Source organism: Lissotriton helveticus, chromosome 10 (genome assembly GCF_964261635.1).
Source record: "Lissotriton helveticus chromosome 10, aLisHel1.1, whole genome shotgun sequence".
Classification (NCBI taxonomy): domain Eukaryota; kingdom Metazoa; phylum Chordata; class Amphibia; order Caudata; family Salamandridae; genus Lissotriton; species Lissotriton helveticus.
The window spans coordinates 1,054,378,219-1,054,395,604 of NC_136071.1; the positions used below are offsets into that span (position 1 = coordinate 1,054,378,219).

Here is a 17,386-nt window from a genome sequence, read left to right on the forward strand (position 1 = left end):
GGAGTTAATGAAATAATTCTGAGATGTTTATTTACTGCTAATATCAAATGTGTTGGAATGATATGCTGAATCAATAATAGGTATTCCAATACTGAATACTGGAATGCTTATATAATGGTCACCAAGCTCACATCTCAAGGCCCAAATCCTGCCTGATATTTTAGTCTCTCATTCCATTTGCATTGTTCTAAGGATTTCACAAAACAGTATACAGAAATAAGAAGCAATTTGGTAGTAATATAAGGTGTAATTCTGAGTTAACTAATAAATGGGCCCTGGTTGAACAACACTGATATGTAAAATGAATTTCTTTGTATCTTAAATGAAATGGTAATGAGTTTCAAAGTCACAGAATATATCAACTATAACTTTCAATATTCATACCGTCAAAAAATATTACAATAATGTGTTCTTAATATTTACCGGGCTGAGTTCTGTAACATCCCACTCAAGATACTCTGCAACATGCATCATTTGACAGATTATGTTTTCCAGCTCCTAAATGGGAAAATGGAAGGCTTTTTTTATTTAATTTATTATTGCATGATTTACATTTAGGTACTTTCAAATAATTATATTTAAGAAATATTGCTTAAATTTCATGTCAGCATAAATGTTGTAATACAAGAATTTACAAATATATTGATTTACTAAATTAAAGCAGATCTCGACTGCCCTAAAATGAATACATTTTGAAAATAGATTTGGCATAAGATACTTGTGGTCAAACAATTCCCTTTTCCTACTGTAATATATCTTTAGACAGGTGCCATGATTTTGAAAAGCATCAAAATCTTCTATCAAGTTTAATTGATATGTTTCTTACTAATGCCTTTCAGCTCGATAGTTCTAATTTGAACACTGTGGAAAATGTTTCTTACAAGGCTTGGTGTAATTTGATTTGCAAAAATCGTGCACTGGACACTTAGAACATAAAAGCTATTAAGCTAGCCATTAAAAGGTTTCAAATTTGGCAACCTTTACAAAACTACTTGACTTTACTTTCCTTGATAGTCACACCTAACAAACGGAAACAGGAAAGAAGCCTGACAACCATGTATGGGTATTTGATAAAGAATGTTATCTTTGTTTACAGTAACTGATTTTTTGGTTGTGTTCTTTTTTAAAGAATTTTTTTTTTTTAGATATCCAATTCAAAAAAGAAAAAGACATAATTCAGTATAGCGTATATTCGTATACATAAAGAAGAAAAAAAGGAAAAGCCATGCATAATGTCCCAATTTTGTTTTCGTTTTACCTACCCCCAAACGGCCCCCCCCCACCGTGGATCCCCACATGAGAAAAACATAGCTTATTAAATCAAAAACAAACAAAAACATCATGACGAGCTTAGGAGTGCTTGCAATTAAATGGACGATTAATCCTTTTCCAACCATTTAGTTAGAGAATCCCAAATCTTTTCACCATTGGCTCTTGCCCTGCTCCCTCTTCTTCTAAACACTGATAACTCCCAATTATATGTAAATAGTAATTTACTGAACCACACATGAAATGAGGGAAGATTTGGATCGAGCCAGACAGTAGCCAACCAGAGCCGAAATACCGCCATTGCTATGTACACCATTTTCCGATCTGCTCCCTCCATTTCTTGATTAGAAATCCCTAACTAGTAACCTGGGGAGTCAATGACACTACATATCATAATATAGATTCTAAACGCTGCTCTATTTTAAACAGCAGTTGGGACAGGCCAGAGCAGGTGGCAAATATATGTATGCTATCTGCAGCCAACAACTCACACCTAGGACAGCATGTCCCCGAGGTCCCCCCCCCAATCGATGAATATGCGCCGGAGTCATATATAGATTACACTAAGTCTTGAAGCATTGTACTCGTAGATTGGCGGGGATACATGTAATTTGGCTATACAAGAGTGAATCTTCACACTCCCCTTGACCAGCTTGTAATCTCATTTGCCATCTCTCAAAGTGCTTGCTCAGGTCATCATCCATCAGTGCATTAATAAGTTTATACAATGAAGATATTGTGGATTGGCCACCAATAATTAAACCTAATAGAGGGATTCAGTCACGATTAATAAGTCTTTTAGCAACGAAATCCCTTATCTGTAAGTATTTAAAAAAAATGCTTATTCTCGATCCCGAATCTCTCTTTGATAGCCTCAAACGTAAGCAATTATGCATTCAACATCAAGTCCCCTATGCACAAAACACCCTTCTCTGACCAGTTTTGGAAATACGTATCGTGAAAGATTGCCGGAAATAGGGTGTTATTGCATACAGGGGAATAAATATGTAACCGCACAATCCCAAACTTTTTCCTGGCAATGGTCCAGACCCTATAGGCCCCTAATAAAACCTTAAACTTAACCCTCTTAAAGTAGGCAACATCTCTATGGCGCATCAAAAGTCCTCTAGCTTCTATCCCATAAATTAAATAATAAATTGATTTCTCCAAGCATTCCAGTTTTCCCCATTTAACAACTCCCCCATTTGTTTCAGCCTAGTTACCCAATAATAAATTTGAAAGTTAGGGACGGACCAGCCTTCCCTGTCTCTAGGTAAAGTCATGTATCTAAGAGCCCTTCTTGGGCGCCGTCCGACCCATAGGAACCATGAGACTAGCTGCTCTAGCTTCTGAAACCAGACTTTGTGAATATCTAAGGGGATAGCTCTAAAGCAGTTGTCAAAAAAATCATTTAAAAAACATTATTCCTCCTGATTAATGTTAGATGTAAATTATTCATTCTTCGGGAGTCTTACTTAATTTTCTGGAGTAGTGGTTTAAAATTAATATCAACAATATCTTCGGGTTTGGCACTTATTTCTTTACCTCAGTAACTGCCGTTTGCTACTATCCTCTGATCAACTAGTGTAACCTTATCATTAGCTACAATTTGTGTTTTGCTATCATTCAAATGATAGCCAGATACCTTACCAAATTGCGATGTTAAAATAGGTATTTCTTCTAATGCCTGGTGGGGAGCCGCTGTTGTAATGGCTAAGTCATCTGCATATCCCAACATTTTAACATCCCCCCCTCTGGCACAAATAGGTCGAATTATTTGGTTCTCCTGGATCTTCCTGATTAGGGGATCAATATAAATAGCAAATAACAAGGGGGAACACGGGCATCCTTGTCTCGTACCTCTCATTATATTGATTTCCCCGGACTGTGCCCCCATTAAAGCAATTTTCGAAATTGGATCTTTATACATGCTCTGGATAGCTCTTAAAAACCCTTCCCCATTCCCATAGAACCTCATAACGGCCTATAAAAAAGGCCAGGAGACTCCATCAAATGCCTTTTCTGTATCTAAAAGGATAAGGACCATAGGGTCTCCTGTAACCTTAGTATAATCAAACAATGGTATTGTCCGTTGTATGTGGTCGATAGTTTGACGACTGGGGACAAAGCCATGTTGTTGGGGAGATACCATTTTTTTGATGACTGATGCCAATCTGTTGGCAAAAATCTTAGAATAAATCTTGATGTCACTATTTATTAATGTGATTGGCCGATATGCCTCAGGGTCAGTCGCCAATTTCCCCTTTTTAAAAATACAACCATCTAAGCGTTTTTCCTTGACTCTGACTATGGGGGTGTATCTCCGCTCTGAACTATGCAAAACATCTCAAGCATAGTTGATGCCAGCTGGTTGTGAAAGATCTTAAAAAACTCGCAGGGAAGAAAATCAGGCCCAACAGCTTTGCCCGATGGTAATGACTCCACAGCCCGGAATATTTCTCCCAGACTAATCGGCACATCCAAAATATCTCGATCTACAGGGGACAGATGATCTAGTTTAACCTCTTCGAGATATCTCTTAATTTCACCCTGTAGTCTATAGTTGTCCCTTATGTCTTCAGAATATAACTTCTGATAACATTTCTGAAACGCAGAAAGAATATCCCCTGGGTCGGTTACTAAACCAATATCTGGATCTAAAATACCCTCAATCCGATTTTGTGCTTCCTTCTCCCTAATCCGCACAGCTAGCATATGGCCCACCCTTTCATTGCTCTCATAGAGCTTGGACCGCCAAGCTAGATATCTGCCGGAAGCTTCAGCAAATGAAATCTCCGTTATAGCAGATTTTGCAATTGAAATCCCAGTTCGAGCCGTTTTGATATCCCCCGCCTCTGATAAAACCTTCACCAAATGCGTCTCTGCTTGAGCCAGTGTCTCATACAACTCCTTAATCTTCTTTCTCTCTTTTTCTGAGACTCCCAACCAAATTGTGTGGTTTCACCCCCGATCCTGGCTTTCAAGGTGTCCCACACATTTTGGATACCCGTGCTTCCCCTGTTTTCATTAAGAACGTAGTGATCCACATAGCCATATGGTCCATATACAATTTATCACTTAGCAACCCCCAATTAAAAGTCCAACTAGTGGCTTGTTTCTGACATTTTGGTTGTGTTCAATGTATTCTTGCTTAATGATAACACATACTATTATTTAAATTATTTTTCTAGGAATCTTCCCTTGCATTTATAGTTTCTAACTTAGTTCTGTATGCCTTATTGTGTTTTTGTTACTAGAATTCTCTCTCTATTTCCTATGAATTGTATTTACCAGTAACTGTACTCTGCATTTTAGATATGTTACTTCAATAATCATGGAATAGATGTTTACATACATGAACTGCAGGTCAATCTGTGTATTCCTCTTTCATAGTGTTTTGCTGTATTGATGTATGTTATCAGTACCCTTTGGTTTTGTATCTATAAAAACGTTGTTATTCATGAAAAAAAGATATTCCAGTGTTTCTCTGATATCATTTTTCTATTGTTTGAGCATCAGTATTTGTTGATTTCAATATTGTTTTGATTGGTCTAAGGTTCAGGATCAGTTTGGACTGAACAACTAAATAATTTTGTGTATAATACACTAAAAATGAGAGCTGTGAAACGAATTCCCTAGTAGGCACCTTTTACTTATCATTTTTAGAAGTAGGCATATCTGTGTGCTGATGTGTCTTTGTGCCTTGCCTGGATGTGTATTGACCATCTGGTTCTGACTGACAGGGGAGAGGGGATGTGCATTAACTCCAGCCAGTCAAAAGGGGGGTTGAGGTATGTCCTGCCTTTCCTGGGTCACTCAGCTCTAGGCTGAATAGACTTTGGCTGAATTTGAAGTAGCGGAAGGAGTTGTCCCTTACACCTAAAAAAGCCTGGTCTGCATTTGGAGTGGTGGGAGAAGTTGTTGCACCTGTACCTGAACAGGGTTGTACCTGCCTTCCACAATGCTGGCCCCGCCCTCCTGTGGTGTGTCTTGGGCCTGGGATGGAAATGTGAATGGGGGTGTTGAGCACTTCAACAGTGTTTGAAGCTTCCCCCAGAACAAAGACATTGGGACTCTAAGTATAGGGGCTGTGGTCCCATGAAAGGAGAGAAGACACTGCCTGTGACCAGAGGATTGCTCTGCTGGCAGGGAGCCACCACGCTGACTTTGCCTTGTGGCCTATCTGCTAGAGAGACTGCATCTATGCCCAAGGACCCTATGTGCAGGCCTGCTGTCTGCTTTCCTAAAATTGAGTGCCCTATTGCTCTCAAAGGAGCCGGGCACAAAAGGAGCGCTGAGGACTCCTAGAGGGGCTGCTCTGGGCTGCAGGGAACGTAGCGCTGGCGAGCGCTCCAATTTCCCGGTTACGTTTCTCCATGGTGGGGACAGGGTGAGCGCGTTCTCTTTTTTCCCGAGAGCACATGGTGAGCGCTCTATTCCCTAACGTGGATAAAAGGGAAGCAGCCCGATTTTTCCGAAAAGCACCCAGTGACCGATGTGCTGGGCAAAACCCCTCTGCTCACTGGGGCTTAGGGGGAGGAAGCGCTGAGAAGTTGCTGACTGGCTGCTCCTAATGCTGCTGCGGCACAATGCATTGCCTAGCAACCTGCCCGAACAGGTGAGGAGCTCTGTTGGTAACGTGGTAGAAGGCGGGGCTGATGAGGAAGGCCCGATCCCTGATGTAGGAGTATAGGCGGAAAACTCCTGAAGCTGTGCTATTCGACCCCGCAGGGGTCAGGAGACTTTGGCTCGCCCAGACTACGGGTGAGCCAGATTGTCAGTGCGACCGAGCTACCTGGCAGCCGCTGCCCCTCCTTGCATTTCAAGGGCGGCCGCCGAGTGAGGTTCCAGTCTCTATGGTGCAGGGGGGCATAGTCAAATTGGAATCGGTGTGGAGGAGAGAAAGCAAGATGCCAGCTTCCCCCCTCAGTTGACCGAACAAGACCCGGGGCAGTATCCCGTGTGCTGGGCCTGCTTGGGCCCACTGTTTGTCTCCACCACTATTGGACCACCGCATTTGTTCTCAGCAGCTACACTGCATGTCTACGGGGCTGCTAGTTGCAATTTCCCTGGGAGAGGGAGACTGAGTGAGGTCTCTCTGCCTTTTGGGGGCATTACTTTGGATAAAGTACCATGTTTCTCAATAGAGGCACACAAGTGAGGTGCCCTTTCAGCTAGGGGAGGCTGTGGTAATTAATGTGCCTTCTGGGTAAATTGTGATTATGGTATTTCTGCATTCTGCTGATAATGTTCAGTGCTGGTGTGTAAGCAGAAGGTTTCTATGCTATTTGTGTAATGTGTAAAGTCTACTACTAAAGTGCACTACTGATGTTGTTTATTTATAGTGTTTTATGCTAAAGGTAATCCTACCAGTAGTTACTGGTTACCCTAACTGTGATGTTTATGACCTTGGCCCAATTCGCCAAGTGATTTATGTAATCCCTATGAAGTCATGACAAGTGCCTTTTGGCACAGTAATATATGTGATTGTGATCTAATGTATTTTTATGGATAATACAAAGGATATTTTATATAACCTTGTGTAGACTCTCTTTGTGGCGTACCTAATGTGTAACTGTCATTTGAGTGTGCCTTTGAGATAGTTCTGTCAGCTCTGCCAAGCTACCAAGGGGGTGAGCAGGGATTATCTTCAGTGTGTTACTCCCTTTCTCTGATTAAGGTGGTGTGTTCTGCCTGCTTAAGTGCATACCCTAAACAACCAGAAACGCCATTTCCAACACACTGTATTCTACAACATCATTTGTCATGGGTAGCAGAACTATTGCACTCAAGGAAAATTAGGAACTTTAGCTACTATTGGTAGGGGAGATATATTTGATTTTTGTTGACTGTGAATGAGTACAAACAATCTAGCATAGCCTTCATTATATTATGGGATTATTGCAAACAGACCGATATATTTATGCTGTCCCAGGTTCTAATATCTGCATTGATGTTATACCTTTCCCGGCTTATTTTTTCCAGTTAATCACAGATTTTGAATAGGTAGAACATTGATAGGTATTAAACAATAGATAAAAGTTAACATTTCTCTAGCCTTTAGTGCCATTACCTTTAAGATTTCCACTCTTGAAAATATGGTTAGATTACATTGCTCAAGCACAATAAGGCTTTGAAGGCTTTGCTATGAACTGGTGACTTGTACAATAACTTGTTGCATATTATGAAGGAAATAATTATTGAATTAGTATGGCTTTTTTTACTGCAAGATGGCTACAAACTCTCTCTATATTATTTCTGTTTCCATGTTTTCTCCTTCATGGAGCTTATTACAAGTGAAATTGTATTACACAGATACAATGCGGAACCTTTTCTTAAAAACATTAACCGAATTGTGTGGTCTTTCTCAAAAGGATAATATTTTGATCCAAGTATATGGAAGAAGTTTATGAAAGAGATGTTTACCGAGCTATCAAGATACCCATTTCCATCGGTGTCATAGAGTCGAAACATAACTGTAAAGAGACAAAAGTGAAAATATTAGAAAGCAAAATTCATGGACACAATTACAAAAATAAATCTTTGAAAACCATAGGATAACAGTCATTTTTTTGAGGATCATTATGTCAGTGTGTTTTTAATGTATGTAGAAGACTTTCAGTTGGATGAAAGCAACACACCCAAGGCCAGCTCCCAGTGAAAGTAATTGAATCAAGTTTAAACTACACTCATATCAAGATAATGCAAACAGATGCACAACTGCCACACATAAGGACACACATATCATCAACCTGTCAACATGTATTTGTTAACAAATAGTTTAAAATCACCCAAACCCATGACACAGTTGCTATCAATACACAGATCAAGCTAGATGCTTTCTTCATTATGCAAAAGGGATTCACACCCTTCTCCACACACAGTGTTGACGTCCTTTTCCCACTGGCTTCAGTATCTGACACATAGACCACAAACACGAGACAGGTGGAACTGTCAGTCGTCCAGCTTTGTCCTAGACTCTTCTTTCTCATCTTTTCATCCAGCCCCCTTCAATTTGATCTACAGAGCCTCCTCAACCAATAAGAACTTTGAAGACAAAATCTCAGATCACCTCCTCTATTTAGCATATCCATACTTCATTCCTTGGTACTTCAATATATCCAAGTAGTCCAACATAAAAGATAGAATGAATCCCTCAGCACACTCAACACTCTGGACATCGAAACTGCACATCACTAAACAACATTACACAAAGTCAATATGATCAACCTTATTCTGTCAGCTTCATCAACATCCATTGCAAGCCCAACATAGCCATTAACTCCATTAACCACTTCAGCATTCCCACTTCCTTCTTTCTCTTATCATTCATCAAGGTGAAAAAAATAGAGAAAAAAGAACCTTCTACTACTTCAGAGGCTTCCTGATGGATGTACTCCAAGAAGAACACATCTATCTGACCAACTTCCTCCATCAGATGTCTACCTACTTCTTGAAATCTACCAAAAAAATCTTAAACACAATGTAGAACTCAACTCTTCTTTAAAATCTAAACTTTCAAAATTGAAATCTCCGCACCGTGGAACACTCAAGTACTCACAGACAAAAAACACGCAATATGCAAACAAAATCAGATTACACATCAACAGTGTTAAGCAGACATCCAATCTACTCCCTAGCCTTAATTTCTTCACACTAAAATAGGCTGATTTCAACATCTTCTCTCATGCTCAACTTCACAAAACCTAAGCTCTGTCATGGCATCTTTCCATAAAGACAGCCATTTACCTACATACATCATTAAATCTCTTGGAGGAGATGTACTCATTCCGTCTTACACATCTCACTCAGGCAAGGAACTTTTATGGATGTGCTCAAAAGAGTACAGATCCTGCCCTTCTGAAAAAAATCCTGTGGAACCAGATATTCTGGCCCGGTTCTGACCTTTCACTCACAATGATTGATAAGAAAAAAACAGCAGTCTTCACCCAAGTACAGGAACAGATCAACAAGAACACATCAACAAGATGATACAACTAGCTAGTGGAAAATTAGGCACATGTCTAAGAGATGCATTTGAGTGTTCAACTGAACAATATGATGGAAGCAGAGTCAATAATGAGAAGAAGATTGATGAGTATCTTTGTTCAACACAAGTGAAGGCATTTGGTTATACGCATGAATCAGAGAATACATATGTTATTGCATAATGTCTAAATGGTAATATTGATGGTATGGGCAGCAAATGTTACTAGATGGTCTCTACTGATCTCACCCTCTTCCTTTTGGAAGTTTTTCAAACAGTCATACTGAGACCAAACATTCTGTCATTCTGGTTACTATCCAATATTGGTATCTATTTAATGAAGGATAAACATTTGTTAGTAAGTAGTTCATATTTCCTGATTTGTTTATTGAACTCCAATCTCAAAATCTATTCTAAAATATTAGTCAGATATTTAACTCCTTCTATTATCATCAGTTTCTACCAACTGGTCTGAGTTAATTCATATAACTCACAACAGCCCTTATGAAAATGGTTACATGTGTTCTGAATGAGGCAGAAGATAAATCCTCTACTTTAAACGTTGCTTTTCTCACTGCATGCAGGACATTTGATCAAGTTGCCTGTTCATTTCTTTACCATCCTCGTCAACCATCCTCCTCATGAAGGAGGAAGAGGAAGATTTTTAGAAAAAGTATATCCTAAAGAAACAATTATTTTTCAAAATAGTGACATGGATATTTATAATAACAGTATTCAGATTGAAAAACAATATTTGGGACATTGTGTTTTAAGGGCAACAGATATTGCAATTATCAATAAATGTTCCTCCGAAAAAAAGATATTATAAAATAACTAGCTATCTAACACACATTCTGTCAATTGATATTCTTCCAAGGGTATATATCAAAAATGAAACAGAAAGGTGAAGCAGATGTTAATCTGGAAATTAATAATCTAAAAACTAGATGGAGTTAGGAATGATACTGCAGTTAAAACTAAGAATGTAATTAGTCTTTGAATACAATATACGCTAGGTCTTGAAAAACTATTTTATAATACTACTGTAGCTACATGCTGAAAAATGTGTACCTTGAAGAATACCTGAGGGAGCGATAAGACCACACAAACCGAAGGACGCGGACAACAAATAAACAGCAAGTGAGATATTAAGGACTAAGCACAAGCAAACTCATGTTTTGAGGTAATGGTGATTTTGAGCACAATGAGATCTATACAAACTGATTGATGTGTGCAAACCCGCGATGTAATTGCAGATGAATGACAGTCACTAGCAAATCCCTTAAAGAATATGCATTCCTTAGTTCAGGATATGAAAAGACTAACAGGAACAGAAATCATCATTCCAGTTATAGGTGTCAGGATTTCCTTAGTCAGAGTCCAGAAAAGGAAACCTCGACCTCAACGCAAGGGTTGCATCTCCTCAGGGTGGAAGAAAAGGCATCGGATGACCATCCTGATGTGCAACCAGTGTTTGAGGGTTATACAGAACTCAGCAGGAAATCAAACATGGCGGAGCAGAACGGACGCAGCCACTACTGGTCAGCAGTCTAGTGTCTGCTCTGCGCGTGAGCATCAAAGCAAACAAGGTGCGCGTTCGTAATTCGAACTGCGCACTTCAACTGTGTTCCGGCGGACAAGCACGTTCAGTTTTGAGCTCCGTGCCGGAATAGAAAACCAGAGTTCGAGAATTTAGTCAGACCTTCAGAAGAAGTCCACAGCATTTTCCGAAGCAACCAAGTATCGCATGCGCAACGAGGGATGCCTTTTCAGCTGACTTGAGAAGAAGCAGTATCCAGTCAGGCTTGTTCGTTATTTTTTCCTTTATAGTGAAACTATTCTAGAGAACTTTAGTTAAAAGACATTTTTCCTGGAATTAACATTTCAAAGACAACGTAAAGCAGAACATTCAGAATTTGACATTCTTTGCAGTTTGAGTCCTTATTCAAAATTGTCAGTCAAGAAAGCCGCAGAAGCGCAGTTGAACTTATGAGCCCCTTCACGCTACAATCAGGTAATGAGTGGTAGCAATTTTCAGGAGAGTGTAGGAGTTGAGCGTAATATTCTAGGTGGGTGTAATGTCATGTAAATTTGTTTTCTCCTTTCAGCATTGAAGTAGCCAGAGGGATTAAAACAGCCAATATAATACAAGAGAGAAGCAAAGACCTAAAACACTAGGGGTAATTGTGGTTTTCCATAGATAATGTTTATAGTCTAAAGAGTATTCAGGAAAGTGTGTTCTATAAAATATTGTTTCCCTTCAGGTATAGTCAAGAAGACGCCCCGACCTGCGACAGAAGAATTGTCATCCAATTCCATTGAGGTCGTCTCTCTTTTTGTCTCTCCACTTCCCCTTTCCCCCCCGTTTCGAGCATTACCTGGAATTATAAACATTCGGGTGGTGTCTGAGGCGGAGGGGCGTTGGGTACATCGTCGGCTCCTGTGGATGTTCCAGGCACCTTGACAGATTGAAGTGCCCCGTATATCCACCCGAGTCGAGATGGCAGAGGGGTTAGATTTAAAGGCCCTAGCAGGAATACTAGAGGGCTTACAGAGTCAGTTATCTCGGTCAGCTGAGGAGAACAGAAGCCTTAGAGAGGAAGTTAAAAGATCCCAACAAGAAACTCATCATATTAAAGTAAAAATGGATGAACTCCTGGCCGGTACTACTCCATTGCCGGGGTTGGATCCTAGTCGTAGAACGTCCGCAGAGGCAGCTACGCAGGTGATACATTCGGTGGCCCCAATTGTTCCATTGGCTAATCCTGAAAGGTTCACAGGGGACCCCCATAAGGCCCAGATATTTCTGACCCAGTGCTCCTTACATTTCTTATGTAGATCTGTGGTCTTTAAAGAAGATCAGACCAAGGTAGCATTCATGCTGTCTTACCTGAGCGGTGACGCAGCCGCATGGTCAATGCCACTAGTATCTCGAAACGACCCGGCCTTGTACGATTTCCAACTATTTAAGAAGGAGTTCTTGCGAATTTTTGACCGAAGGACGGCTAATCAAGCAACTGATAACGAGTTACTAGACCTCAAGCAAGGGAGCCGTGATCTGGTTGCTTATATTGCGCAATTTAACAAACTGATTGTGGAAACCGACTGGCCAGAGGCAAAACGGTCTGCTATCTTTTATCGAGGTCTAAAGGATGAGTTGAAGGATGCCCTAGCGCAGATACCAAAACGACCCCAGGAAATCTCCGAGCTAATCGACTTGGTTCTTCAAATTGAACATCGATTGTCTGAAAGACGTTCTGAAAAGAAAAAAGATTTCCGACTTTTTGTTCCCAGGTTAGACCGCATCAAATCCGAAAGTGTTAAGCCGGATCAAACCACAGGAGAAGAACCTATGCAGATTGGTTCCATCAGAGGCCCTCTTACCAAAGAGGAAAAAGAGAAGAGGAGGTCTCAGAATTTGTGCATGTATTGCGGAGGTTCAGGGCACTTTGTGAAAGAGTGTCCAAAAAGATCCAAAAGCAGTGTGGGGTTAAAAGACAGGTCCCACCAGTGAATGGGGTTGCCCTGGTGGGAGGTACTGAGGAACTTACGCGAGAGCCTCAGCAATTAGTCAACACCCTACAATCAGCCGCACCGCATCTAACAGTTTCATGTACCATACGATTTGGAGCTCGAGGAAATCAGGAAGCATCGGTCATGATAGATTCGGGCGCCACCGGAAATTTTTGTGACATAAAATACGCACAAGAAATTGGTATAAAGGCCGTGAGGAAGAAACAGTGCGAGGCGGTCAAAGCGGTGGATGGTACTAACCTCACCTCTGGTCCAATAACTGAAGAAACAGAGACGCTTGAATTGATTGGGTTACAGGGCCATCGTGAGTACATACGATTTAACCTTATTGACGCTCCACAGTTTCAATTAATCCTGGGCCTTCCGTGGTTGTCCGAACACAATCCGACCATTGATTGGGAAAGAAGAACAGTTACCATGGATTCGGAATACTGTCAGAAATATTGTCTCCAGGCAACAAGTAAACGACCAGAGGGGTCACCAGCTAAGGAACTCGCCCAAATCACGAACAACATTTGTGTATTGGAAACTCGAGAAATTCCAAAAGAATATGATGATTTAGCCAGCGTGTTTGACAAAAAAAATGCCGAGAGACTTCCTGAGCATCGTGAATACGACTGTAAAATCGAGTTAGAGCCCGGAGCTAAACTTCCATGTAGTCGTATATACGCCTTAACGGAGTCAGAGAATGTCCATCTAAAGGAGTATTTGGATGAATATCTGAAGAATGGGTTCATCAGGCCTTCCCAATCCCCGGTGTCATCGCCTCTGTTTTTTCGATCAAAAAAGGATGGCACCTTGCGTTCTTGCATAGACTACAGAGCCTTGAATCAAGTGACCGTAAAGAACAGATACCCTTTGCCCCTTATATCACAGCTTCTAGATCAGGTCAAAGGAGCTAGGATTTATACTAAGCTCGACTTACGAGGGGCATACCATTTGGTGAGGGTTGCCGAAGGCGACGAATGGAAAACTGCCTTCAGAACCAAATATGGCCTGTACGAATATCAAGTGATGCCATATGGTCTATGCAATGCACCAGCAGCGTTTCAACATCTAGTCAATGACGTGCTTAGCGAATTCCTTGATCGTGTTGCCGTTGTCTACATAGATGACATCCTAATCTTTTCCAACTGCATGGAAGATCATGTGAAACATGTCAGAGCCATTTTGAAAAAACTTTTGGACAATAACTTGTTCGTCAAGCTAGAAAAGTGTGTGTTCCATTCAGAGCAGGTGGAATTTTTAGGATTTGTGTTATCCCCAGAAGGAGTCGCTATGGATCCTACCAAAGTGCAAGCCATTCAGGATTGGCCGTCACCACGAAATGTAAAGGCAATACAAAGCTTCCTCGGGTTTGCCAATTTCTACCGGAGGTTCATACCAAATTTCTCCACTTTGGCCTCTCCTATCACTCAGCTGTTAAGGAAGGGCAAAAGATTTGAATGGTCACCAGAGGCAGAAGAGGCATTCCAGTGTTTAAAGAAAACTTTTGTGACGGCCCCTATTTTGGTGCACCCAGATCCAGAACAGGCTTTCGATGTCGAAACCGACGCTTCCGATTTCGCTACAGGAGGAATTTTATCACAGAGAAGCAAACTGACAGGGCAACTTCATCCAGTGGCATATCGATCCCGGAAATTGTCAGAATGCGAAATTAATTATTCCATAGCTGACAAAGAACTACTGGCTGTAAAAGAAGCGTTCCAGGATTGGAGACACTATTTGTTGGGAGCCAGGCATTGTGTGACCGTCTATACAGATCATCGTAACTTACAGTTTTTAAAGTCAGCAAAGACACTTACTCCCAGACAGTTAAGATGGTCATTATACTTCTCGGAATTTGACTTTGTCATCACATACAAACCAGGAGTGAAAAATGGGAAAGCAGACGCCTTGTCTCGAATTGGGTCTACAGATACAGTGAAAGAGACTACAGCGGAACCCATAATTCCGCAAAATAAAATTATTGGAGCCATTCATTCTAGTGAATTCACCACCGAAATTTTGAAAACTCAGTCTGACGATCAGCTAAGTAATTGGGCAAGAGAAGATGACAGAAGAAAACTAGTGGATGGTCTTCCATACCATGAAGGGAAGTTGTACCTTCCAACCGAAGAAATGCAAGAGAAAGCTATGAAGAACTGTCACGATGATCGTCTGGCGGGTCATAAAGGACCCACGAAAACTTTGGATTTGGTCAAGAGATACTTTTGGTGGCCAAAAATGTCGGCTCAGGTGAGACAGTATGTAAGAACATGTGAGTTATGCATAAAAGGGAAACCCAATCGGCAAGCCCCACAAGGGTTGTTGCAACCTTTGCCTAATGCACCCTACCCCTGGCATACCGTCTCATTAGATCTGATTGTAGATCTCCCTAATAGTCAGGGTCACACCGCTATATTAGTGTTGGTAGATTCCTTTTCCAAAATGAGTCACTTTGTTCCGCTAAAAGCTGTGCCCACTGCTTCTCAGCTGGTTCAAGTGTTTAATCAACATGTGGTCCGAGCTCATGGGATCCCGCAGATAGTTATCTCTGATAGGGGGACACAATTTGTATCAAAATTTTGGAAGAAATTCATGCAAAATTTGGGAATTGACTCTCGCTACTCTACCAGTTACCACCCAGAAACCGATGGTCAGACAGAGAGAGTCAATCAAGAACTGGAACAATATCTGAGGCTCTACTTGATGGAACAGGAGGGTAATTGGTCAGATCTGTTGTGGACTGCAGAGTTTGCTTACAACAATGCAGTGCACAGTTCCACAGGTTACACTCCTTTTTTCTTAAACTCAGGGAAACATCCTAGTTTAGTGTTAGGATCAAAAGATGATTCAGTCCCTGCCATTTCCAATCTAATGCATGATTTAAAAAACACTTACAGGAAGGCTCTAGAGAATCTGTCGAAAGCTAAGGCATCCTACAAACATCAAGCTGATAAAAAGAGAAGGGAGGGAACCAAATTTGAAGTGGGAAATCAAGTGTGGCTTTCCACTAAGCATTTGAAATTGAAGGGGAACAGGAAATTCCAACCCAGATTTATTGGTCCTTTTAAAGTTCAAAAAATCATAAATCCAGTAGCGGTCAAGTTGCAGCTCCCCAGTTCACTAAAAATTCATTCCACCTTTCATGTATCACTGCTCAAGAAAAATCCACCCAATGTTAGACTTAAGAAAAAACCACTAGCCATTACTATGGAGTCAGAGGAAGAGTTCGAAGTAAGTAGGATCTTAGATTCTAAAATCTCTAGAAATCAGCTACATTATTTAGTTGACTGGAAGGGTTATGGGCCTGAAGAAAGATCATGGGAGCCCTCTTCCAATGTGCACGCACCCAGACTGATAAAGCAATTCCATTTGGCAAATCCTACTAAACCCACATTGGGAGGGTCCCCTTTGGAGGGAGGTACTGTCAGGATTTCCTTAGTCAGAGTCCAGAAAAGGAAACCTCGACCTCAACGCAAGGGTTGCATCTCCTCAGGGTGGAAGAAAAGGCATCGGATGACCATCCTGATGTGCAACCAGTGTTTGAGGGTTATACAGAACTCAGCAGGAAATCAAACATGGCGGAGCAGAACGGACGCAGCCACTACTGGTCAGCAGTCTAGTGTCTGCTCTGCGCGTGAGCATCAAAGCAAACAAGGTGCGCGTTCGTAATTCGAACTGCGCACTTCAACTGTGTTCCGGCGGACAAGCACGTTCAGTTTTGAGCTCCGTGCCGGAATAGAAAACCAGAGTTCGAGAATTTAGTCAGACCTTCAGAAGAAGTCCACAGCATTTTCCGAAGCAACCAAGTATCGCATGCGCAACGAGGGATGCCTTTTCAGCTGACTTGAGAAGAAGCAGTATCCAGTCAGGCTTGTTCGTTATTTTTTCCTTTATAGTGAAACTATTCTAGAGAACTTTAGTTAAAAGACATTTTTCCTGGAATTAACATTTCAAAGACAACGTAAAGCAGAACATTCAGAATTTGACATTCTTTGCAGTTTGAGTCCTTATTCAAAATTGTCAGTCAAGAAAGCCGCAGAAGCGCAGTTGAACTTATGAGCCCCTTCACGCTACAATCAGGTAATGAGTGGTAGCAATTTTCAGGAGAGTGTAGGAGTTGAGCGTAATATTCTAGGTGGGTGTAATGTCATGTAAATTTGTTTTCTCCTTTCAGCATTGAAGTAGCCAGAGGGATTAAAACAGCCAATATAATACAAGAGAGAAGCAAAGACCTAAAACACTAGGGGTAATTGTGGTTTTCCATAGATAATGTTTATAGTCTAAAGAGTATTCAGGAAAGTGTGTTCTATAAAATATTGTTTCCCTTCAGGTATAGTCAAGAAGACGCCCCGACCTGCGACAGAAGAATTGTCATCCAATTCCATTGAGGTCGTCTCTCTTTTTGTCTCTCCACTTCCCCTTTCCCCCCCGTTTCGAGCATTACCTGGAATTATAAACATTCGGGTGGTGTCTGAGGCGGAGGGGCGTTGGGTACATCGTCGGCTCCTGTGGATGTTCCAGGCACCTTGACAATAGGTTTCTAAAATGAAGATGACTCTAGAATCAAGTCGAATAGGCAGATGCCATCGCACATAAGGTATTTGTGTG

At 41.1% G+C, this 17,386-nt stretch overlaps 1 protein-coding gene across 2 annotated transcripts in view; it reads right to left on the reverse strand.

Annotated features, from left to right (window-relative positions):
• The window catches only part of DGKB (diacylglycerol kinase beta), a 1,755,973-nt gene that overhangs the window by 1,353,390 nt on the left and 385,197 nt on the right, over window positions 1-17,386 (reverse strand). For both annotated transcript variants that reach the window (XM_078663763.1, XM_078663762.1), the window contains 2 exons: window positions 7,696-7,745; window positions 424-498 (listed from right to left, as the gene is read on the reverse strand). In XM_078663763.1, the coding sequence (XP_078519889.1) occupies window positions 424-498; window positions 7,696-7,745 (125 nt within the window). The remainder of the gene's footprint in view (window positions 1-423; window positions 499-7,695; window positions 7,746-17,386) is intronic.